This window comes from Uranotaenia lowii, chromosome 3 (assembly GCF_029784155.1).
Source record: "Uranotaenia lowii strain MFRU-FL chromosome 3, ASM2978415v1, whole genome shotgun sequence".
Taxonomy (NCBI): domain Eukaryota; kingdom Metazoa; phylum Arthropoda; class Insecta; order Diptera; family Culicidae; genus Uranotaenia; species Uranotaenia lowii.
The window spans coordinates 142,040,793-142,065,919 of NC_073693.1; the positions used below are offsets into that span (position 1 = coordinate 142,040,793).

The 25,127-nt window shown below is 35.7% G+C and overlaps 1 protein-coding gene across 1 annotated transcript; it reads right to left on the minus strand.

Moving 5' to 3' along the window:
- Positions 1–1,066: 1,066 nt before the first annotated feature.
- LOC129756795 (kynurenine 3-monooxygenase) lies at positions 1,067–24,835 on the minus strand. Its single transcript, XM_055753814.1, has 7 exons — positions 24,600–24,835; positions 8,972–9,041; positions 8,673–8,912; positions 8,192–8,279; positions 1,842–2,496; positions 1,605–1,766; positions 1,067–1,539 (listed from the first exon to the last, which is right to left on the minus strand). The coding sequence occupies exons 1-7, from the start codon at positions 24,678–24,680 to the stop codon at positions 1,405–1,407; spliced, it is 1,431 nt and encodes a 476-aa protein (XP_055609789.1). The 5' UTR covers positions 24,681–24,835; the 3' UTR covers positions 1,067–1,404.
- Positions 24,836–25,127: the final 292 nt, after the last annotated feature.

The following is a 25,127-nucleotide window of genomic DNA, read 5'->3' on the forward strand; positions in this document are numbered from 1 at the left end:
TACAAAATCCTGAGAGGGACAGTACCATAAACAAATATATGAAAGTACGGACCCTTGTAGGGAATATAGCAAGTGTTGCCAATCTATCGTTCGTTCTTTATTATTATTTCTTTTGCTATATTCCCTACAGTATAGTCAACATGAAATGTCATCAGTGAAATCGCCGTCGCCGATGTTGACGAAAACTCCGGTTTGGGAATTCAGCGACAATAGCGATAATTGTAGATGAATATTGTCTGAAAACCATATTTGAGTTACAATATGAAATTTTCAAAACTATAAATTTCGAATAAATCGATTGAGAAACAAGAGAGATAAAGCGAGGGGGGAATAACTTTGTTCTCCCACGGTAGAGTTTTTAGGTCCCATAGTTAATTTCTCCTTACTTTCCATTCGCCTGTAATTGTCATAATCTTGACTTGTTCGTTTTGAAAGATTATAATTTACACCAATAAAGTCGAAAATTAAATCAGCAAACATAACTCACGGAGATTAAACTCTTCATTATTTGAAATATAAAATAAAGATGAAAAATCTAAATTTTTGGTGCCTATGTTTTCATGTCTGATTTGATAGATTTTGGCGTTTTGAAATTGAACTCGGATCTTTTGTCAGATTTTGTCATTCACCCCTCGTTTCGGTGATATGAAGTTTCTAAGTTTGAAAATGAAACCGTTTTGAGTTAAATCAACCGTTGATAAACGATATACTTACAAATTTTAATGATAAAATGAATTATGAAACTGTTGATTTTTCTTCATTGATTTTGATGATAACGATGCTGAATGATTTTGAAATGTAAATTTCTTCCGTTTTCCAAAATTAAGATAGAAAAGTATTTCTGACAAAGTTTATTATAAAACAAATTTTTGAAGGGAACAAAACGATTTGATATTTGCATTTTAAAATATCCTAATTTCAATTTAGTTTATACTTCTTAAAAATTCGTTAAAAAATCAATTGTTTCATAGAATTGAGAAAAGTTAACAAATAGAAAACTTTTATAGCTTTTTATGTAGATGTCAAAATTATTTGGGATCTTGTCAGGCCCAAATTGAGCCACCGCTGCATCGGGAGCCTTTTTATACATCCATGTACACCACACAATCAAATTGCCCATTATCCTTAAATGATTGAATTCATCAAATCGAAACCAAAACTACAAAAAAGCGGGCGTCAATTTGGCGATTACTGATAGAATTGAAAAACTACTGTAATGTAAAATTGATTTTGTTATTGATTTGATTGAAAATTATAAAATTTACACTTGAAAAATCCCACTTCAGCTTGTCAATGTTTCAGTTCTTCTTTCATCATTGAAAGTTGCATAGTGCATTTGTTCTTTTGAATCTCTTTTATTTTAATGTAACTAAAACTAATACCTATAAGTATAAATAATAATGCTCATTTGAACTGAAGCAGCTTCTGAAGTGCCGCAGTGATTTGGTGCATCTGATTCAAGTCACCATATCTGTACCCACAAAAAGCAATTGCACCGATCAGTGCGAAAGAGGACCCATACGTCACTTTGGTCAGAATCTAAAACAGATTGGAAGTGAATTAACATCTGATTTTGGTAAAAAAAAATTAATTTTTATTCCTACCTGATCCTGCCACTTTCGGTTCGCGATACATTTACTGTAACGCATGTGAGAAAATGACACCGAATTGTACAGTGGAACCCAGGTGTTCGGCATCAACCAAAACAGAAATTCATCCAACTTTTTCCGGAACAAGTAGGACCGCTTGTTTACCAAGTCGCGCATCTATGTCGTAGAAAGTTTAAAATATTTTGTATCTCCATGGAGGGTTTGTTTAACACTATTTTAAGTAATACTCACCTCAACATAATTGTACATAGCCAAGTCGCAGATCGAGTGAGCATCTTCCCATCGCAGTCTACTGAACTCCGACAGAATAGTATCAACGTCCCCTCCATGTTGATTGAACAACTCCGTCAGCAAAGTACAATCCTCGAACCCAGCGTTCATGCCCTGTCCATAGAACGGAACCATTGCGTGGGCAGCGTCGCCAATGATAAGAGCCTTCCCGGCCACATTGTACGGCTTGCACTTGATCATCACCAGCGTTTGGGGTCGCGTTTTGAAGAAATCTTTGATCAATCGCTCCTGTCCGATAAGATCGATGGCATCCGGGAAATACTGGCGGAAGAAGCCCAACAAATCCGAATCGCACTTGATTCCGTGGAAGTTTTCGAACGGCATGAACAACGTTACAGTCCAGGTTCTGTCCTGATTGGGCAACGCGATCATCATGAATTTGCCACGGGGCCAGATGTGAAGGTAGTTGTGAGGCATTGCGAATTCTCCGGTTTTCGTGGGTGGGATGCATAGTTCCAGATAGCCATGTTCGATGTAGGTTTGGCTGAAATCGTATCCGGGGCGTTTGACGATTTCCTTCCGAACGGCACTGTAGGCTCCATCACAGCCGACGATCAGATCAGCGGATGCATCGGTTGTTTCCTTTGTCGTTGGGCTACAAAAGATAAATTTATGTGTTAAACATAAATTAGTTTAGAAAACAATCGAAAGTTTTTTTATTCACAGATAATTATTTATGTTATCAATTTAATAAATTACAATCCGAAAGACTACACCATTAATATTGTAAATTTTACTAAGCAAGCGATTCGGGGGCCCAAGGTCGTCGATCGAAAAGTGTCAGAAAAAACTGAGAGAGATCGTTACACATCTTCACCCGCAGCATGGCCGGACGCAGTGACCACTTACCCCTTCTAGCTATCGCTTAGAAACTGGCGGTGAATAAGGCCCCTGGTCCGGACGGAATCTCAAACGCAGTGCTGAAGATGGTGGTACAAACCATTCCGGATACTTTCAGAGTGGTGCTACAAAAGTGTCTCGACGAGGGACCTTTTCCCAATTAGTGGAAAACGACAAAGTTGGTGCTAATACCGAAACCTGGGAAACCTCCAGGGCATCAATCATCATACAGACCCATTTGTCTGCTGGATACCCTTGGTGAGCTACTGGAAAGGATAATACTTAGCAGACTTATTATCAACACAGAGGGCGAAAGTGGACTGTCGGACAGACAGTTTGGTTTTCGGAAAGGAAGATCTACGGTGGACGCCATCCGAATGGTGACAAAGTACGTGAAGCGCGCATATAAAAAGAAGCGGGCAGGTGTTCGTCACTGCGCCATTGTGACGATCGACGTGAAGAATGCCTTCAACAATGCCAGCTGGAAAGCGATTGCCAAAGCGCTTCACAGGATGCGCGTTCCCAATACCCTCTGCAGGATAATAGGAAGCTTCTTCGAAAATCGAGTCCTGACATACGAAACCGAAACTGGGTTACGATCTACTGCCTTGACAGCGGAACAGCGGAATGCCATGTACAATGAGGTGTTAACGCTAAAACTTCCAGCAGGCGTGCAGATAGTCGGATTTGCTGACGATATCGTACCTATAATCACCGGCGAAACAATCGAGGAGGTAGAAAGGGTGTCCGTAGAAAGGGTTGGCATTTGGATGGAGGGTGTTAAGCTTCAGATAACTCACCAGAAAACCGAAGTTCAGCTCGTGACCAATAAAAGAGTTGTGCCGCACATGGAGATTACTGTTGGAGGGCACACGACATTTTCGAAACAGCTGCTGAAATACCTTGGAATAATGGTCGACATCGCTTAAGTTTCGGTGCGCATGTCAAATACTGTTGTGAAAGTAGCTTCTTGTTTGCTGACCCGGAAAGATCCTCGTTCACGTTGCCCTCCAACATCATCCTCGACGCTTTAAGTACGGCCTCTCTCCGCCAAATTAACAACATCGTTAACGAAAATGGAGGTACGCTCGATCTCTGTTTCGATAATAACGGGTCTCTTTCACCAACAATCGAAGAAGCTCCTGAGTCTCTGGTCAAGTCCGTCCCTCACCACCCCGCTTTGCTGCTTTCGCTCGATATTTCCGGAATTGTCGCCGTTACCGAAAAACCGGCATCCTTCTTCCACGACTTTAAAAGTGCGATTTTTCTGCGATTTTTCAAACTCTGGACACCATCAACTGAGAATCTGAACTGGACCCTTCTGATCCAAACGCTGCTGCTGTTAAGTTCACCCACATTGTCAACTACATTATCGATCGCCATGTGCCGAAACGCTCTGCAGTCTCAAATCTACGAGCACCTTGGGTCACGAAAGAGTTGCGGCAAATGAAAACGCTGAAGAATAAAGCCCTCCGTCATTACACCAGGCACAAGACTTTCCAGGCCAAAAATCAGTAGCGCAAACTTAACTCAGCCTATAAAATACTGAGCACGCGTTGCTATCAGAGCTACCTAATCAGGATTCAGCGTGGTTTTAAAACCAAACCTAAATCCTTCTGGCAGTACATCAAGGATCAACGGAAGGAATCCGGCTTACCATCATACATGTTCTTGGATGATACGTCGGTGACATCGGACCGTGAAATCTGTAATCTCTTCGCACAGAAATTCCGTAGTATTTTCGACTCTGGCTCAATATCCTCGGAGCAGTTAAATAGTGCAACAAGCAACGTTCCTCATTTGAGCACTTCATTTGATAATTTCGCAGTCGACGAAGATACCATCTTGAAGGCTTCCGTGAAGCTGAAACACAGTTATTCCACAGGACCGGACGGTATACCAGCCACTTTTTTGAAGCGCTGCATATCACATATGCTAACACCTATAAAACGAATCTTCCAAGTATCGCTCAACACGTCTACGTTCCCCTCTATATGGAAAGAAGCCTACATGTTTCTGGTCTACAAGAAAGGCGACAGGAGGAATGTCAACAACTATCGCGGTATTTCTGCCTTATGCGCTATTGCCAAGTTATTTGAGCTGGTTGTTTTAGACCCTATCTTCTCGTACTGCAAACCCTATTTTTCTTATGATCAACATGGCTTTATGCCTAAAAGCTCTACGACCACAAACCTGCTGGCGTTCACGTCTAAGGTGCAAGAAAGGTTTGGTTCAGGATTCCAAACAGACGCCATCTACACCGACCTGTCAGCCGCTTTCGACAAAGTGAACCATGAAATTGCTATCACCAAACTCAATCGCATTGGTTTTTGTGGGTCTCTACTGGAATGGTTTCGCAGCTACTTGGTAGGTCGGAAACTTATTGTCCGAACGTCAGTTTTTCGACACCTCTGGAGTGCTTCAAGGGAGCCATTTAGGACCAATACTATTCTTGATTTATTCCAACGACGTGCTGCTGTTCCTCGATGGACCAAAATTAGCTTACGCAGAAGACTTGAAGTTGTTTTATCCCATCTCCGGCCCTGACGATGCCAAGTTCCTGCAGGACCAGTTCAACCTCTTCGCCTCCTGGTACGATGTCAATTGTCTGCCCTTGAATCGTAGTAAATGCGCAGCAATTTCTTTTTGCCGTAAGCGGCTTCGATCAAATGCCGTGTATTTTCTCGGCGACGAGGCTATTGCTCGAGTTGAGCACGTGAAAGATCTTTGTGTCATTCTTGACAAACGGATGGACTCAAGATTCACACCAATTACATCGTCGATAAAGCTTCCAGAAGCCTAGGTCTACTGTTCCGCACGGCGAAAGACTTCAAAGATATTTACTGTTTGAAGAGTCTTTGTTGCAGTTTGGTTCGTTCGATCCTTGAATACGCCTCTGCTATCTGGCGCCCTTATTAAAAAAAAACGGCTCCGAGTGTATTGAGGCTATCCAACGGCATTTTATGAGATTCGCTCTTCGACACCTGAGCTGGCAAGACCCGTTCCGACTTCCCAGCTACGAGAGCCGCTGTCGTTTAATCGACATCGACAAGCTGCAAGCCCGCAGGACTGCCGCACGATCCTCTGTCGTAGCTGATTTGCTTTCATCCAGAACTGATTTTCCCGCACTGTTGGAAGGTCTTCAACTCAACATACGACCACGTGGTTTGAGAAATCGTGATTTCCAGCTCTACGTCCCTCTTCGTTTGAATAATTATGGGGCTAACACAGCACTTATTGGTGTAATCAAGACATTCAACCGCTACTCCGAACATTTTGATTTTGACGTTTCGAGGGATGCATTCCGAAGAAAAATCCTTAAAGCTTTAAGTTTGGTGTAGACAATTGTATTTGTAGTGTCATTAATTTTAATTTTTTTTTTTTTTCATTAGGATCAATATGTGATCTGTTGATGTACAATAAATAATAATAATAAATAAAAAAAAGAAAGTGCATCGAAAGTCATAGATTCATTGGCCTGGATTATGCCGGACTGCCATGGTCCAAAGAGTAGCAAGAGACGTCTCCTTGCGAGCGTAGCACTGTCGAATCTACGATACGGAGGAGCGGCCTGGAGCTCCGCGATAGAGGTAGAGCGCAACAGATCCAAATTACGGAGCACACGTCGGCTGATAGCCATTCGAGTTTCCTGTGCGTACAGGACCATATCAGCAGATGCAGCTTTTGTCATCGCGGGCATGATTCCCATCGACAAAACTCTGGCGGAAGATATGGAGTGTTACAAAGCAAGAGCTGTTAGAGGAGTGCGTAAAATTCAACGAGCAGCGTCAATGCTCAAGTGGCAGGAGCAATGGGACGCATCGAACAACGCAAGATGGACGCATAGGCTAATCCCGCAACTTTCAGACTGAGTAAATCGGAAGTATGGAGAGGTCAACTTCTACCTGACACAGTTCCTTTCGGGTCGTGGGTGCTTTAAGCAATACCTTCATCGGTTTAAGCTTATCAGCTCGCCTTATTGCCCGGAATGCGTAGATACGCAGGAATCGGCAGAACATGCTATCTTTGTCTGCCCCAGGTTCAATTCAAGGCGTCAACAACTTCAAAATTTGAACGCTGAAAACATAGTGAGTGAAATGTGTCGCGACGAACAGTCATGGCGTGCTATAGTCGACGAAATCTCGCAAATCATGCGCGATCTGATAAGGATCAGGAAAGATGATGAACGGAGAGAGCAAGATAGTCAACCAAATTTGACAAGCTAATGAAAGGTCTTGGGCCTCGTATGACACTTCAATTCATCGGTTTAATCTTATCAGCTCGCCTTATTGCCCGGAATGCGTAGAAACTGAGGAATCGGCAGAACATGCTATCTTTGTCTGCCCCAGGTTCATTTCAAGGCGTCAACAACTTCAAAATTTGAACGCTGAAAATATTGTGAGTGAAATGTGTCGCGACGAACAATCGTGGCGTGCTATAGTCGACGAAATCTCGCAAGCCATTCGCGATCTAATAAGAATCAGGAAAGATGATGAACGGAGAGAGCGAGATAGTCAACCAAATTTGACAAGCTAATGGAAGGTCTTGGGCCTCGTATGACACTACAGTTCAAAAGCAACGCGATCTTAGGTCGCGGTAGACCTCTAATCTGGACTCATACGTGTGGTGGGAATTAAAAGGTCTCACGTACTCAGCTATGCTCTTTCCTACAGCAAAAGGAAACGGAGATACCATTCGGGGTGATCGTGACGGGATTCTAGCTTGGTAGTTTCTCAATCGGTCATGCCTTGGTGGTTAGAATCCTGCGGGAGTGGATGCTGTGACGGGCGCGAGTTACTTTGAAAGCGTTACCTAACCGGCACACGTCTTGGAGTCTTCCGTACCAGTCTGAAGTTGGCGATAAAGCAAAAGGAGAAAGATGATAAATGAGAAAGACCAAAATTGAGAAAAAGGAAAAGGGTGAGATGTATAAGTGCATGAGCACAGCCTACCCCTTGATGTAGTGTCATAGGGTGAAACATCTGGCACACGAAACCCAAGGTGGTTTTAGTGGGATGAACCCACTCGCGGCAGCAAACATGGTTTGCTGTTATGGTTTGAAGTCATATTTCTGTCTTGTAAAAAAAGAACTATAATTCAAAAAAAGCTACAAGCCGCAAAAAGCTAATATTTTTTTCTTTGTAATGTGTACCTACACTTTAAAAAGACAGAAAAATATGTTTTTGTAAAATTAAGAATAGATTACTTACTAACCTAAACATGCTCTAATCTTTATTTTAGCTAAGCTCTTTTTGTCGTTCTACCTTTTGATTTCACCTATGATCTATGTTTCAAAATAAACTATTCTTAATTTGTTGACTCCATTGTACAAATTCTATTTACCTATTAAGTCGTTATAAGACTTCTCGTCTAAAATACCCAAGTTATAATATATACTTCGAGAACTGAACTTGTAACCTAGTAGACTTGACATTAAATCAAATACTTACTCAACAAAACTGAGGTTCCCTTCGTCTAGGTTTGCACTTTGAAGCTTTTGATTGAAGCGCAAATGGATATTTGGATATTTCTCGGCGGCTGAAAAGAAAAGAAAATGTCTTCAATCTCTTAGAACAGCAGAACAAATGTTCCCCACTAGTGCTAGAACTTGTGCCAATATATTTCATGTACATTTTCTCAAAAGACCTTGAGTAACAAAAAGTAACTCATCAATATTGAAAACTGCCTTTCGAACTGACAGTTTTCACTTAGGACCATTTAAAAATCACACCTGATGGTCACTAGAAAGCTAAGAAGCCTTTCAAACGCCACACGGTCTCGTAACCGGCAAAAAAAGCCGAAACAAAACAGTCCCGATCCATTCTATGAAACCGACCTGGATCGAATTACCTGTGCGTGGTACGACTGGTCAGTTCCATTGAAATAGAACGTTCGGACATAAAAAAAAAGAAAAAAAAACACAAAACCCACCATTGAGAAGCACCTCGTTCAGATGTTTGCGGCCTACCGAATAGATGCACTGGTTGGTGTTGGCGTCATATGGGACAATCTTACGGTTTCCCTTTAGGTCGTGTAACATTCGGCCCTTCATCGGAATCCCGTGGTCGAGCAGCGCCTCTTCCAGTCCCACTTCCGCCAGGGCTTTGCGGCCCCGTGCCGACAGCGCCAAGTTGATACTGCGGCCAATGACCAGCTCGGCCGTCCGGATATCTGAAGCGATTTATGGGTTTAGTCTAGTTAATTTGAGGGGATTCTGAGCCGAAAATTACCTTCACGATACTCGTACAAGTTGACCTCATGTCCTTTTTTACCGAGATGTAGTGCCAGGAGGGAACCAACCTTCAAAAAGGAAAGCATGTTGAACTAAATTTCACACAAATTCACTTATTTTTAGTTTTTTTAAATTTACAATTTCTAAATTTTTTTAAAGACTAGATCTTCAAACCGTAATCCTTTTTAAGGTAACATATCTGAGGACAGAGGGCTAATGTTTTCACGATTAGAGCTATACCTACTATATTATAATCAATCTTTTACCGAATGTTCCAAAAAAAGTCCGACAAATCCTTTGTGTCCCAGAATAAAAACCTTGAAGGCAGATATTGTTGCTAGACCTATCAAGGCATTACATATGTCCTATAGTTCATTTGGTCAAATTGAGGGAGTTTGTATGGAATCTTTTAACTACAAGTTCCAGCTTGGTATTTACTTATGCAACAAATTGAAGAAAACTTGAATAGATTTTTCCAAAACAAGTCTTAAAATTAACAAGGTTAAAAGGACGAATATGTAATTCATCGCCTTTGAAGATAAAAAATTAATGATATTTCTAATTGTGTAGGTGTGAAATGGGACTAGCTTTTAGTAAACAGCAAATGCATCATGAATTTTAAAAAAGCAAGAAAACAAAAAGAATAACTGTCAAGGTGCCTTCTTTTGGAAACACATTTAATAAAAATTTTCGATGAAATTTGAAAGCGTTCTAACAATTTGATGAAGATTTTTTCGTTAATTCAAATCCGGGTTATTTTATCTAAAACCTTGCAAAATCTGGGCATCCCGGAATTATTCATTGAAAATCGTGAAGAAAATCATTTGAAACTTTCTTATCAGAACTTATCAGCAGATTTCAAATCGCATTTTGGGCGTTCAACAAACCGGTCTTGATTATTTCGATCGCTCAAAAAATTTCGTTTTTGAATTCAAAAATCTTAAATCATAATATTCTCTTTTGTTTTTTGGTTGATTTCACGAATGAAGTGGGGCAAAATCCCAGCATTTTTCCACAAAATCCGGGCAATCGGATCCTTTCCCAAATATTGTAGTCCCGGTAATACCAGGCAAACTGACAATTCGCCAAACATTATATTGTTGTTTAACCGATAATCGAAACAAAAACAGGACTTTCAACGCTTCATTTAGAAAAAAAAATATTCATCGACGTAAGAAAGCTTATTCTTTTGAACCACAAGCATAACCATTTTAAGCATGGCTGAAAATGTATCAAATATTCAGAAATTAAAGTAAAAAATTATGTTTACGGTTCAAATAAGGATTATTTTCTACTCTTGAAATTGATTAAAATTTAAGATTTTGGTTAGAACTTTTAATTTCAAATAATCTGCAATGTATGTAATTATTGTTAAACAAAATTTCCAGCTCAATTTTTACCTGAGGATAAAACACAAGTTCAAAAATTATTATTCATTATTTTATATTTCATAATTTAAATCCTGTAATTAAAGTTTTCAAAATAAAATTCTAGATTTTTCAAAAAAAAAATTCTTTGAAATGAATCCAGATTTTATTTTTAATATGGGAGGAGCGGGCTATATGCGCCTAATAAGCTGAATACTGATTAAATCAAATATTATTAGAGTATTTATACAAAAACTACATACACATGAGTAGACACCTGTTTTCTATACATTGGAGTAAATTTTGTGTGGAAAACTGATTCCGAGAAATCGATTTTATGATAAGTGTTGTCAAAATTGCCGAACCTCAAACCGTGTGGGCTAAACGCGCCTATTTATGTGTTTGGCAAAATTATTTTTTGTTTGGCAATATTTCCGTATAATTTTATTGAAAATGCTATAAACTGATAACTTTCATACGACAAAGCTGAAGTTTTATATAAATCTAAGTCTTTTATAACTTTATGGAATAAACCAAATTTAGGGTTGCCATAATTTGGAGGAATTTCATTCCTAAAATAAATTTTATCAAATCTGTTTTGAGATCTTCAATTCGCTCTTAAGATGTCGATTAGAGCTTTAATGGAAGCTAAAATGGAGTTTTAATTATTTAAATAATATATTTATTCTATTTAACCTGTTATTGAAGGGTAGCGGCATTTTACAAACTTGATGGGGGCATACAAAAACACTATCTTATTTCACTTTCCCATCATTATGAAATCATCAAAAAAGCTAAAATTTGTTTTTCTTCTAAGGTTCATTTGAATAAGAAACAAAAACCACCTAACTTTTTGTTTTGAGCTTTTGTACGTACTATTTTTAAAAGTCAAAATATTACATCAAAAGGTATCAAAACCTTATATGAATTTTTAAATTTTTTTGAGTTGGTTTATTCATAAAATTCTTTCTTGCCTTATGTTCAAAGCGTATCACCCTCAAAATGCATTGATTAGATATGTTGTCTTGTCAGCCATTCCGTCAAACGGCCGTAGGCGCATTTAACCCGATAGGCCCATTTGGGAAACCTTTCCCCTATGTGATTTTTACCAAATTTGTGTTTCTAAACTGACTTTGATATGATTCAAAATTTAAATTTTGAATCAAGAATCAAATTTATGAAACTGAAATATCATTCAATTTGAACCTTTAATTAAATTTTAACATTGATATTTTTATATTGATCATAAAACTTAAACTTGAGCTAAATTTGAATAAAATCTTTGGATTATAGTTCTAAGCTTGAATTCTGCATTTTGAACCCGAATTCAAAACCTGAATCTTAATTCCAGATTAGAAATCCTATGACTCATAGGCTATGAGTTTGAAACCAAAAATTTAAATAAAATTGTGAAGTATGAAACTGTTTCACATTTTTTATTCTAGACTCATGAAACTTTCCTATGTTTCAACTCTGCATATATCTAAGTTTAGGATAAAAAATTATGATCAGCAACACCAAGGTCTACCAAATATCCGGGTTGGGCGAATCGAGAGAATTTTATCCTGTTTCAAAATTTTCTCAAAAATCCGGCCTATATGCAGGCAAATTTCGGAATCATTTCAATAAAATCAAGAAGACAAACACATAGAAAACTGTTTTTAATTTTATGAAACACATTAGCCGAATTATATTTAAGGCTTCCAAGAATATATTGAAAAAATGTCTTTGAAAAAATTGTTTGGACGCAAGATACATAATTCCAAGGACTCAATTGAAATTTTCGTTTGTGTTTGAAAATAGAGTGCGAATATCATAATCCAGACAATCTTTATTTTGATTCAATATTCGGGACTCAATTGCTACCAACAAGTGAGAAATTTTTTGAAAATTTGTTGTTGAATTGTGCCGGCCATCGCAGTGCCTTTTTGGAGATCGGGCGTGGCAGAAAAACTATGACAATAAACCTTCGTTTGCTAACTGACTGAGTTGGTATACTGGTTAAGTTATACACAGAAAAAAATATTGCCTGTTACGTGTCCCTGAAAACTGCAACCTTTCAAATAAATAACCTGTAATTAACAAAACCTGTAATTTTAAATTGTTTTCCTTGAAAGTTAACGAAGATTCATTTATTATTACAGCAAATGTCCTGTAAAAAAGTTGTACACTAAAAATTAAATGTCACGTAATCTTGTTTTCAACCTGTAAAATCAGGGTAAATGTCCTGCTCCTTTTTGTTACAGGACATTTGCGTAATTTTACAGGAAATAATTTTTAATGTGTAAGACTGGCAAGTCGAAATAAGAATGTTGCGTTGGATTCGATTCTCACATTTTTTTTTATTTTGGGAAATATATCCAGTAGGATGAAAATTCCATAAAATGTTTTTTTCTTATTTCGCTTGAATGTAGTGGACGGTTATTGATTCTTCTTGAGTCCAATAACGACTGTGCAAACTTTGGTGGTTCAGGAATTTTAAATGGGCTGTAGCAAAGAACTGAAAGTCTGGCAATTATGGAAAAAGTGACATTTTTGTCCAAAAAATCCTAGAGCCTCACCGTTACACTGAACGCAAAATTTCTAAGATTAAAAAAAACAACTTTGCCAAAGATCGTGAACCTCTAAGATGCGTCAATCAAAGGTTATAAAAACTTCCTAATTGAAAAATTTAATTTGATTTTTTTCACATCTTTTCAAATGGCACCCCTGCATTCCTGTTCCGAAGTGGAGGGAGTCTTTTGAAACAATGAGTGATTTTGCTGTTCGAAAATAGACATTTGTAAAAAATTTGATAGAAATCATAGAAAATATGTGTGAGATATGTATCATATTCGGCATCAATTTGCTAGAGATTATTTTTATACAATGCATTAAGTTGCTGTGAAAAACTTGTTACTTATCAGAATCAATTTCCGGCCCAGAAAAACCTGTTATAACATCTTTCACGACAATCGAACCAATCAATGACACGAAAACACTTCTGACACATTCCACGCGCTTGTACCGCTCAAAAGTGATTTTTATCCGTTCGCGTATCAAAAAATCTCAAAATCTATATATATAAAAAGCAATTTCTGTGGGTTTGTTTGTTTGTTTGTTTGTTTGTCCTCTATAGACTCAGCCGTTTTAAGAGCTAGAGAGCTGAAATTTGACATGGATGCTCATTAGGACCAGGAATGATGAAAAATGTTTTCAGAATTTCGATTGATCACTTCTGAAGGGGGTCATCCATACAAGATAAATATTATTTTCACGTTTTTCACGTTATTTTTCGTCGGATCGTGATGAAAATTTGCACATAGGGGTTTTGAGAGATGAGAAATTGATTTCAGGTAATGAATTTTGGGTCAGAGGTCGGCAAGAGGGGTCGTCCATATTAACTTTTCAATATTTTTGTGATATTGAGGTTATTATTCATCGGATTGAGAACAAAATTTGCGCTCGGATATTTTTAGGGACACGCAATCGATTGCCGGTATCAAATTTTGTATAAGGGGTAAGTCAAAGGGGTCGTCCATATTAATTGTTCGCTATTTTTTCGATATTGAAGTTATTATACATAGGATTCAGATGAAAATTGGTACATGAGAGTTTTGAATGATGTGCAAACGATTGCAGGTATCAAATTTTGTGTAAGGGGCCGGCAAAAGGAGTCATCCATACTACTTTTTCATTTTTTTGTGATATTGACGTTGTTATACATTGGATTGAGATGAAAATTTGCACATATAAATTTTCAAGGACGAACAATTGATTCCAATTATCCAATTTTGGGTCAGAGGTTAGCCAAAGGTAGAGAGCGTAGAAGGTCAAAATTCCGACGAAATTTGTAATCTATTCGCCGACTTTTTCCAAAATGTTTACACTAGTTTTTCCGAGCAAGATCGTGATACTTCGTTTTTTAGTTATCTCTCTGATTCAACGGTACTTACTGTAGTAGAATCAATTTCCTTTGAAGAAATATGTAAAACCATTTCTTCCTTAGACAGCACTAAAGGGCCCGGGCCTGATGGAATTCCTCCACTTATTTTAAAAAATCTAGTAAATGAACTGAGTATGCCATTGTTTCTTCTATTTAACTCTTCATTGAAATCAGGTGTTTTTCCTCAAGTATGGAAAGAATCATTTCTTGTACCCATATTCAAGTCAGGAAAAAAATCTGACATAAACAATTACAGGGGCATAGCCATTTTATCGTGCATACCAAAACTTTTCGAAGCTATAGTGAATGCAAAAATATATAACCAAATTAAAACACTCATTACTGAAAAGCAACATGGATTTGTTAAAGGAAGATCTACAGCCACTAATTTACTCGAGTTTGTTACCTATAATATTAGCTGTATGGATCGCGGTAATTCTGTACAGGCTTTATACACGGACTTCAGTAAAGCTTTTGACAGAATTGACATCCCCATGTTAATTTTTAAATTAAATAAACAGGGTTTCAGTTCACACCTACTGAAATGGATAAGGTCCTATTTAACGAACCGCTCACAAGTTGTTAGATTTAATGGTTCACTTTCAAAAAGTATCTCCGTTACTTCTGGTGTGCCTCAAGGCTCCCATCTCGGCCCCTTATTATTTATTTTATACGTAAATGATATAACTTGTCTTCTCAAGCAGTCAAATGTGCTAATTTATGCTGATGATATGAAACTTTATATGAAAGTGAATAGCGAAGAAGACTTTAGAATCTTTCAAAACGAAGTTAATGTATTTAACAAATGGTGCATTAAAAGTCTGCTCAAACTTAACGTGGCAAAATGTTCAAATATTGTATTTACCAGAAGAAAATGTCAGTCATATGAAATTGTCAAATTGGGAGATGATCCTGTCGAGAGAGTCAACAAGATTAGAGACCTTGGAGTTATATTGGACTCAAAACTTACCTTTGTAGATCACTATAACTCAATAATCCAGAAATCAAACGGTATGTTAACATTTATAAAACGTTTCAGTTATAATTTTAAAGACCCATACACAATAAAAACATTGTACACAGCTTATGTTAGATCTATTCTTGAGTATTGTAGCGTTGTGTGGTCGCCTTTTCAAATTTTACATAAAAACCGTTTGGAATCAGTCCAGAAACAATTTGTTCTATTCGCTTTACGAAATTTAGGATGGTCTCAGAACCAATTACCTAGCTATGAATCACGTTGCCTGCTTATAAACATGGAAACATTAAGTGTAAGAAGAGAGTTTGCTGCAATCTGTTTTGTAAACGACATAATTAATCAGCGCGTTCAGTCTGCTTATCTACTAAATCAATTAAACTTTTATTGTCCTTGCCGTCATTTAAGAACAAGAAATCTTTTCATTATAACCTCTACTCGAACTGATTATGGAAAATATAGTCCTGTTAATTGTTTAATGTATAGTTATAATAAACATTATGAGAATATAGACTTAACTATGTCAAAACAGCAGCTGAAAAAAGGTTTTTACGGTAACAGGCACCGAAGAACCTGACTTTGTAAATGTAAAGAAAAATTATTATTATTAAGCTTATTTGAACATTGTAATCTCTAGGTTTAAGTTATTATATATATGTAGCCTACACTGTTTGGCGGAATAAATAAATAAATAAACAAAGAGAACGTTCATATTAACTATTCACTGTTTTTTTTTTGCGATATTGACGTTATTATGCAACGGATTGGTTTAAAAATTTGCACACGGGAGTTTTGAAGGAAGGGCAATCGATTTCAGAGTTCAAAGATCAGAAAAGAGGCCACTGATCTGCATCGATCAAATCAAAATTTATGCACGGTTTATTGGGGTGGGGGCGGTCAGTTGACTTCTGATTTCAATATTCGTATCAAACGACAAAAAATTGGGTTCTTATTAACTGTCAAATTTGCTTTGCAATAATTACGTGAGTTATTATCGCATCGAAACGAAAATTCATAAACGGGGGTGTTTGCACGGTCAATTGATTCCTGATGTCAAATTTAGTAGCAAACGACAAAAAAGTGAACGTACATATAACGTGTTCAACATTTTTGCAATGATTGCTGTAAATTGACATTCATTGAAACTGTGTTAACGTATTCAAAATTGAAAGCGAAACGGAGTTCGTATGGGATCAGCTAGTTGTCTATAATTTTGATAATTCGATTCACTCAAAACCAACGGAAAAAAGAGAAAAAAAGTTTTTTTTACACATGTTTTAGATGATTTTGAAAATCAGTTTTTTTTGTTGAAAAAAGTGGTGTTTTTGACAATTTTTACAAAATCATTAATTTTAATATATGGATGATTTTTTTTGGAAATATTTTTAGTATGTTCAGAAGCCAAAAAACACGACTTCATTTTGTAGAAAAAAGAATTTGTTTATATTCAATGTAGTTAGTATGAAAAGCGAACAAAAACAGTCGCAAATGAGTGAATTCACGTCACAAAAAAAGAGAAGTTTTTAATTTTACGAGAAAACTATGACTTTTTTTCAAATAAAAAAAATGAGATTTTCTTTAAAAATGATATGACGATTCTGAAACTCTAAAACTTATAAAAATCGGTTGGAATCTAGCTGAGTAACAACAGCGCGAATGAGTGAATTCACGTCACAAAATTTGATTTTTATTAAAATTTATATGAAAAATGTGCTCTGAAAGCTGTATTGACCCTTCAGATGGTCGGATTTTTACAAATCGAGCATAATTTAGTTGATTTTTTTAATAAGTTCATTATTTTGAAATAAAAAAAGATTAAATAAAAAAAGATTTAAATAAAAAAAGATTAAATAAAAAAAGATTAAAGTACAAAAAGATTGAAAAAAAATATATTTTTTTTTGGTGAATCTTTAAATGAAGACAGTAGTAATTTTAATGTATGATCCCTCAATATGTTGCTATTCAAGTGCCAATCAAAATAAGGAAAAAGTTAGGTGCAGATACTGAAAATTTATGATTATAAAAGTCGGAACAACAAAATATCGTTTATGAAAGTGTACATAAAATTTGAAGGCTCCAAAGAATGGTTCAGTATAACCACAGTATAACTTTATATTTCGTGACGTGAATTCAGTCAACTACCCTGTTCTGTTTAAACTGAGTGAATTCACGTCACAACTTCAAATAAGCCTAACTTCGTTCGTTGTTGTTCAATCGAGAAGCTCCGTACATCAAATTGTGGGTAATTGTTTTTTTAAAACTCATTCGAAGACACCGATATTCTATCTCCACAGAGAGAACAGGAAATCAAAGATGTATGTATTAAAGTCTGAAATGGTTAATTCTAGCGTGAATTCACGTCACAAAAGTAATCAATCACAACGAAAACAACTTAAATTTTAAAATGACCAAATTATATTCCTTTTGAAGGAAATTCGATTTGCGACCGTTTGCTACAATTTTTTTCATTTTCAAGTAAATTGGTTGACTTCTAGAATGATAATAGTACAGAAAAGTCCGTAAAAGTGATTTCACGTCACGGTGGAATGTGTCTTCTGCATATGAGAAAACACAATCGTCATAGCTTTTGATTGACGCATCTTAGAGCTTCACGGTTTTAAGCAAATTTTTTTTATCTTCTGCTGTAAGATGCTGCTTGAAGAATTTGAGTTCAATGCAACGGTGAGGCTTTAGGGTTTCCTTGAAAAAAAAGTCACTTCTTCCATACTGTTTTTCATACAAACTTTTGATTTTTTTTGCCACACCCATGTCAAGTCATAGAGCTACCAAAATCTAGTTGTTATTGGACCCTAAAGAAATCCAAAACCGTTTAGGTTTAGACCTTTTTTGACCCGATTCTTCTTTGGGTGAAAAAATGTACGTGAAGTTTACAGAAATAAAGAAAAAATAGACTGTATCGTAAAGTTGTCGATAAATCATTGTTAAGATGAGCTTACTTACTTACTTACTTACTTACTTACTTACTTACTTACTTACTCTTTTACTTACTTACTTACTTACTTACTTACTTACTGTTGATGTACCACACTAAGCGCGATGTTATTATGTTAAACCCACGAAGCAAAGGATCCTCAGAAAGAAGAGCGAAACAGCTGATGTTTCCAGCACTTAGATATAAGAACTAAACCAAGAAAAACGGCATCAAAAATCACCATTTTCTCAAGCCAAAATCACTTTGTTCAGAATTGCCGGTAGAACTAGTCGTATCGACCCACTTACTAATTTAGAGAATATATGTTAGATGTAGTATTCGAGTAATAAAAGTTGTTTTATGTAGAATGTGTTTGAACCCAAATAAAGTTGTAGTTTGTTAAATAAACTGTTGTACTTATGTGAAAACTAGTTCGGAGTTCTTACTTACCGCGGCAGAAGAAATTGCTATCACAATCAAAGATCACCCAGGCTACTCCCCACGGAATCACCCAACCCAAGGTACCCACAGTCTAAAGGAAGGAACCCACCCACATACAGTCCACTCAGGTTCAAGCAAGGGCTTGGACCGCACCCCAACACTTACTTACTTACTTACTTACTTACTTACTTACTTACTTACTTACTTACTTACTTACTTACTTACTTACTTACTTACTTACTTACTTACACTTACCTACTTAATAAATTCAGATTTGTATTTACTTACTTTATAAATACCGATTCAGAATTGATATTTCTATCCAAATACACAATTGAAATTTAGACATCAAATTAGAAGTCAACTGAATAATAATTATATTCACAAGAAATAATCAAACCTTAACATTAGCATTCTATATCAGATCCTAAAGCTGCAATTCAAAATAGTATTCCCAAATCCAATGGTGTACAGATTGGAACTTGAAAATTGAAACTCAGAATAAGATTATTTAATAAACAAAATCTTCATCGTCAAAATTATTTCCGATGTAAATAAAACATTTAAAAAAGGAAAAATAAAAAAATAATTCGAAACGAGATTTTAGAAAAAGTATGGGAGAGTGGGGAATCATGGGCCACTTTTTTTCGTTGTTCCATAACTTCTTTATTATAAATGATAAAATGAAAATTAAAAATGGTATGCTTTTCAACATTTTCAAGGTATCATAAGGAATTTTTTTTATATTTTTAACAAGTTATTTTCCCCAAATTTTGACTGTTTGAAAAACAGCAATATTTTTCGCATTTTGAAAAACGGTGGGGAATCGTGGGCCACCAAATCCAAATCGACCAAAAAACATGCAAAGTTCATGAGTTGACCCAAAACTGTGATTTCCTAACTCATTTCGTTATTTTAAAGCCATTTCAGATGATGAAATAAAAAAGAGAGCTGTGTATGACCGCATAGATTTCAAAACCTGGCTCGCGAACGTTTTGGCAAAATTTCTTATACAGGATGGAAAAAATATATTTCATAACTCTTCATTTGGCATAAGAAAACTTTACAGATAGGAAAAACGTATTTTAAGTTCTGAATGTGTATAAAAACATAAAAATATAGGTGTTTCAAGATGTGTGGCCCACGATTCCTCACAAGCTATGATTTGCAAATTGGTTGTGTTTGTGTGACTTATTGATGTTTCATCAAAAATTCCTTTTCCATGTGAAAGATCATGACAAAACTGAGATCATAAGCGTATGAGCATATTTTTGTTATGAACTTTAGGTTCTCCATCGATGCAATTAGCGGGTGTTTTTAAATTATGTAAGAAATTTTTTTTTAACTTTTTTTAGCTTAATAAATAAAATAAGCTTATGATGCGTATTTAAGTCAACAACATTTAGAAATATATGCTCACGCAAAGCGACGACGATGGCAGTTGGTTTGAGATTTTTATCTCAACACACATCTGAGATATTAGTGGCCCACGTTTCCCCACGGCCCACGATACCCCACTCTCCCCTACCTTTTGCAAATTTATATTGTGCAAAAATTTGTTATTTTTGCATAACTTCATCAGTATCATTATGAAATTCAACAAAATTCAAAATTCTTTGAATCGGCAATGTACTCCGTATTAATGTACATCAATAATGAAAATTAAATTACAACATTTACAGTTGGGTTGTAAAATTCTACTTGAACTGGTTTGGTACTGACAAATATCTCAGAAGGACGATTTTTTAAGCGAAATTTGTGCTAAAAAAAGGTGCAATGATTATGAAACAATCAAATTCGTGTTTATCCTGTTTATGGAAGAGTTTAGCAATACAGTTGTCCAATCGATATACTGGAAAAATTGAAAAGAGTTTCAACTGAAATATTAATCCTTGTAGGTGCGAAATTATTTTTATTTGCCAGCGATAAAAATGACACATTAGGATGAATCTATACTTGATGTGTTCTAGGCAAACGTACTTTTTTCTAGTGTATTCAAAAATCTTTTTTTTTATTTTTCAGAACAGCTAGTTTTTGGCCCGCCAACAAAGCTCATTTCTGAAATTTGGCCCGCCTGCTAAAAATGTTGGCCACCCATTTGCTAGACCTAAGTAATCAATTGTTATAAACACAAAACGAGTTTGGCTCCTTAAAACTCAAAGGTATGAGCCGTTTCAAATAAAGAAATTTATTAAAAAAAAAAAAGAATGATCAATTCGTAATAAGAGCCCGAGAATGACCAAACGAAGCTGCTGGTGCGCCACGGCTGTATTAATCAGGGATAGAATTTATTGCCGCTAAAAACATATAAATTTCAAAAATTTGTGTGTCAAAACTATAGTTTGAAATAAATAAAATGAATACATGAAACAAAATAATGAAGACATTCCTGATTTGGGGAAAAATATTAATAAAGCAATAAAAACAAATCAATTTGAACCGAATATTTCTAGGTTTCCAGAAAAGCAAATTTTTCAGATTGCTGGTTTTCCAGCAATTGAGTTTGCTAATCATTTCCAGCACTTCATTTTGTGTACACAGTAAATTTTTGCCTCGATTTCCAGCAAAAAAAATTGCAAACATTCTCCATCTTGCTGATTTTTCCAGCGCTCATTCTTGTTTGATGGACATTTTCCAGCAATCGATCCGTATTGCTGGCTGGAAAATCAGCAATCAAATTGTCAGATTCGGATTGTTTATTTTTGGAGGTATAACTCAACTGAGTGTAAATTGAATGCCTCAAGTTCGGTGAATATATGCTTCCGATGCTTCAGCTATTGATTGACAATAAAGCTATTGATTTGTTTTTATTTTACAGAGTCATTAATCAGTTCGTAATTATGACTTGAGGATGACCGGACGCAGCAGGTGTTAGGATATCCAGGATCAAGGTTTCCGGCCGCCGAATCGCTCAAGTTTTTGTGTGAAACTTTTGTTTTTTTTTTAGGAACAAATAAACTATGCTGAACAGAATCATGCAAATATTATCAATTTTTTTGGGAAAAAATATTCCTATAGCAGAAAAAATAATAATATATTAAAATCGAACATATGTTGGTGTCCTCGAATGCCTTTTTCAATTGCTAATTTCCAGTGAGTTTTCTGATCTTTCCAGTAATCGGAATTGCTGAAATGTATGCTGGAAAATCAGCGGGACAAAAACCAGCAAAATTTTGCTGGTTTCCAGCACAAACAAATTGAGTCATTTATTGACAAAAATTGTACTGAGGAATTAAAAAAATCAATTATTATTTTATTCTGATTCTAAATCATTTGCTATTATTTTGTAAAAATATATAAAAAAAAAATCGTAAATAAAACTAATTGAAAAAATATAATATAGTTGTTTGTAAAACCGTTGTTTTTCGATTCAGAAACTCTTTCAATTTTCATAGTTTCAATCAACCACATACATGAAATTCGCAAAATTGTACTGAGATGTTTTATCTTTTACAAAGTATAAGATTATTGTTTAATTTACATCAACTAAAGTTGTGTGAATTTTTATTTCAATTGAAAAAACCATTGAAATAAAACTTCCCAAGATTTAGAAGAAATTACTTTCGAGCTGCTTCTAACTAGTAGGGGAGAGTGGGGATACTTGATCCCTTTTTCTTATGTTCACCATATCTTTTTGGAAAAAATTAGCAACTCGCACTCTTTTACATTTTCTGACAGCGTGTAACTTCAAGTTTCTATGCTCCTAAAATTTGAACGATACTTGAACCCGTAGATGAACTAGAAGCATTTTCGGGGGATTAAAAAAATTGCGATATTTCTGAAGTTAGGGGAGACTTGATCCTTCATTCAGAAAGCCCTAATCCATGGAAAAAATCAAACAAAACCCCAAGATAGAATGTTAATTGGATATTTTGGTCATGTTTGTTCTCATTTCACAATCTATAATTGTCAGAAAAAAAAATCTATAGCTTATTCTCAACCCTTATGACATTGCATACTTACGGGCGCAATTTTTAATAAACAATAGAAAATCAATTATTTTAGCCCTTTTCTTCAGATAATTGATGGATGAATATTAGCTATTGGATAAATATTAGTAATCTCTTAATCAGCAATGACCACGATTCATTGAGAAGAAGAATATACCGGGATCATTTGTACCCATATATTAGGGATCAATTGTACCCAAAATCAACATTTTAGAAAAAAATTTCTGAAAAAAGTTGGGAGTTTTCGATCGCTTTGAAAATATTGTATTTTGATGCTCATTTTACACTCGAAAGGTTGATGTATTGGAATAAACATTTTTGTTATAATATTTCCATGTTAGGAACATTTTAAAATGATGAAAAAAGATCTTCAAGTCACATTTTGTGAAATTTTTCAAACAAAGTTCAATAACCCAAAAACTTATTTTGTTAAAATTTTTTGAGCTTCAACAATTGCTGTTTTGTTCCATTTGGCACATTTTTCTTGAACATTTGATCTTTGTACGACATTCCAGTTTGGAGATATAGCTAAGGAATCAAGTATCCCCAGGGATCAAGGATCCTCATTCTCCCCTACTCTACTGGAATTGGATCATTTGAATGTATATTTCAAAACTTATTATAGATTTTGTGTTGAATGTCCTTACTAAACTGAATGTAGAAAAGTGTAGTCGAGGCATAAATACTGTTTTATCTGGGGATTATCTGTCTGCTGTTATTGTCCTGTTAATTCCCGCAATAACAGCAGACAGATAATTCCCTTGAGAAAGACCACAAAAAATGGTCGAAACGTCGGGTATTTCGAAAAATAAGTTGTTTGATTGAGATCCAAGACCGTAAAAAGCCAAAAATTAAAATTTAAAAACATTTTCCCGGTCGAAAACGTAATCATAAATCACAATCTAAATCATAATCTACACATAATCCACACATCTCTACATAATCGCACAAAGCAAACAACTTAATCTTTGATTCAGTAGAATTATTCAATCAAGTAGGCTCATAACACATATTAGAGTCTGTAATATCATCCAATAATACCAAAAGTATCTAATTACGATTTTAGGAATATTCCAAAATTCTGGTGTTTTAAGCGTAAAACTCTGAACCAAGAATATAACAATATCTAGTCAATACTTTAAAAACTCGATATGAGGTAAGTAGGTGTAATATATTTTCAACATCTGGTTTTGCTCTTGATTTATGTTTTTATTGTTTTCCAGAATTTTCTTTCTCTCAAATATCATATCACAGAATCGTTAAACATATTTGAATTCAGAACGTTAAATTCTTTTAAATCCTCTGTATAGAAATTCCATTTTCCAATTCTGGTTTCGGTATCGATTTTCGACTGTTAAATAAGTTTTTTGGGGGTGAATTTTTCGGCTATCAGTCAACTTAAATAGCAAACGACTATTTACTTAAGATCCAACGTTCCGATCATCATCAGGGACTATAATTTTATTATATGTTAACACAGTTCATTATTATAAAATTGCTTACCGAAAAAATGTCGTCTTTTGGTTTTGGTTTTATTAGGCTGATCAGATAAAGCTGCCTGTATATCTGTTACGATATTTTTCAAATAAATTTGGGTATTGTTGGTCGTCATTGCTATTTAAGTTGAAAGATAGCCCAAAAATTTATCCCCAAAATTCTGATTTTGGAATCAAAGATTGTTTTAGAATTACTAAATTTCTATAGGCTTATCATTTTTCACAAAATTCCTGTTTTCTAAGTCTAGGGAATTTCGAACTTCAACTACATTCTTGAACTTTATCTTTCCGTAGTTAAAGTCATGTTGAAAATTCTTTTCACTTCAAAATAAGTCTTTTTCCGGAACTTGAGCTTTCAACGACCGAAAGGCAAAAAGTTCTGACTGATAAAACTTCCCAGATTTTGGCACATAGGATCACTGAAACACTCCTTGATAGAACTTGGAACCTCAATACTGAACAATTATCTTCGAAAGATTTTTTTAAAAATCCTTGAACAACACTCAACATCAACGGCTTATTTTCTAAGCTTAGCTCACCAGTCCACCCCCAACAACGGCCACATTGAGGGTTCGATCCCGCGATCCGTTGGTATTCGTTTGCTTGTACTTGGTGGTCATCTCGTAATGGCACACTATCAGAGAGTTCTGGCAAGAATTCCGGCTATTCTCACAATCAGGCCGATTGGCTAATCTTCGAAAACAAACTTCACACCCAAAAACCCCTCAGAACCCGGTGCTACCGAATCGGCGTTCCAGAAAGAACTGAACGGCCGGCAATAGACAAGCTACAAATTATATAGATTAATGAGGAGGAAGGAAAAACTTCAAGTGACACCGGGTTGGTTGGACAGATAATGTTTCATTATTTTTTGGTGCTTCAGTTTTTTTTTCTGTTTTGTTGCTGTGTTTCATGCTGCCGTCAGCCTCTTCAAAAGCCTACGGCAACAGCATTCATGTATGGGCTAGTTAAGTGGGAATCGGAAACTGATGTGATGACCGGCAGCGAGCGGATTGTCCGATAGGGTGCCAGGACTGGTGATTGACTGCATTTTTTGAAATAGTGAG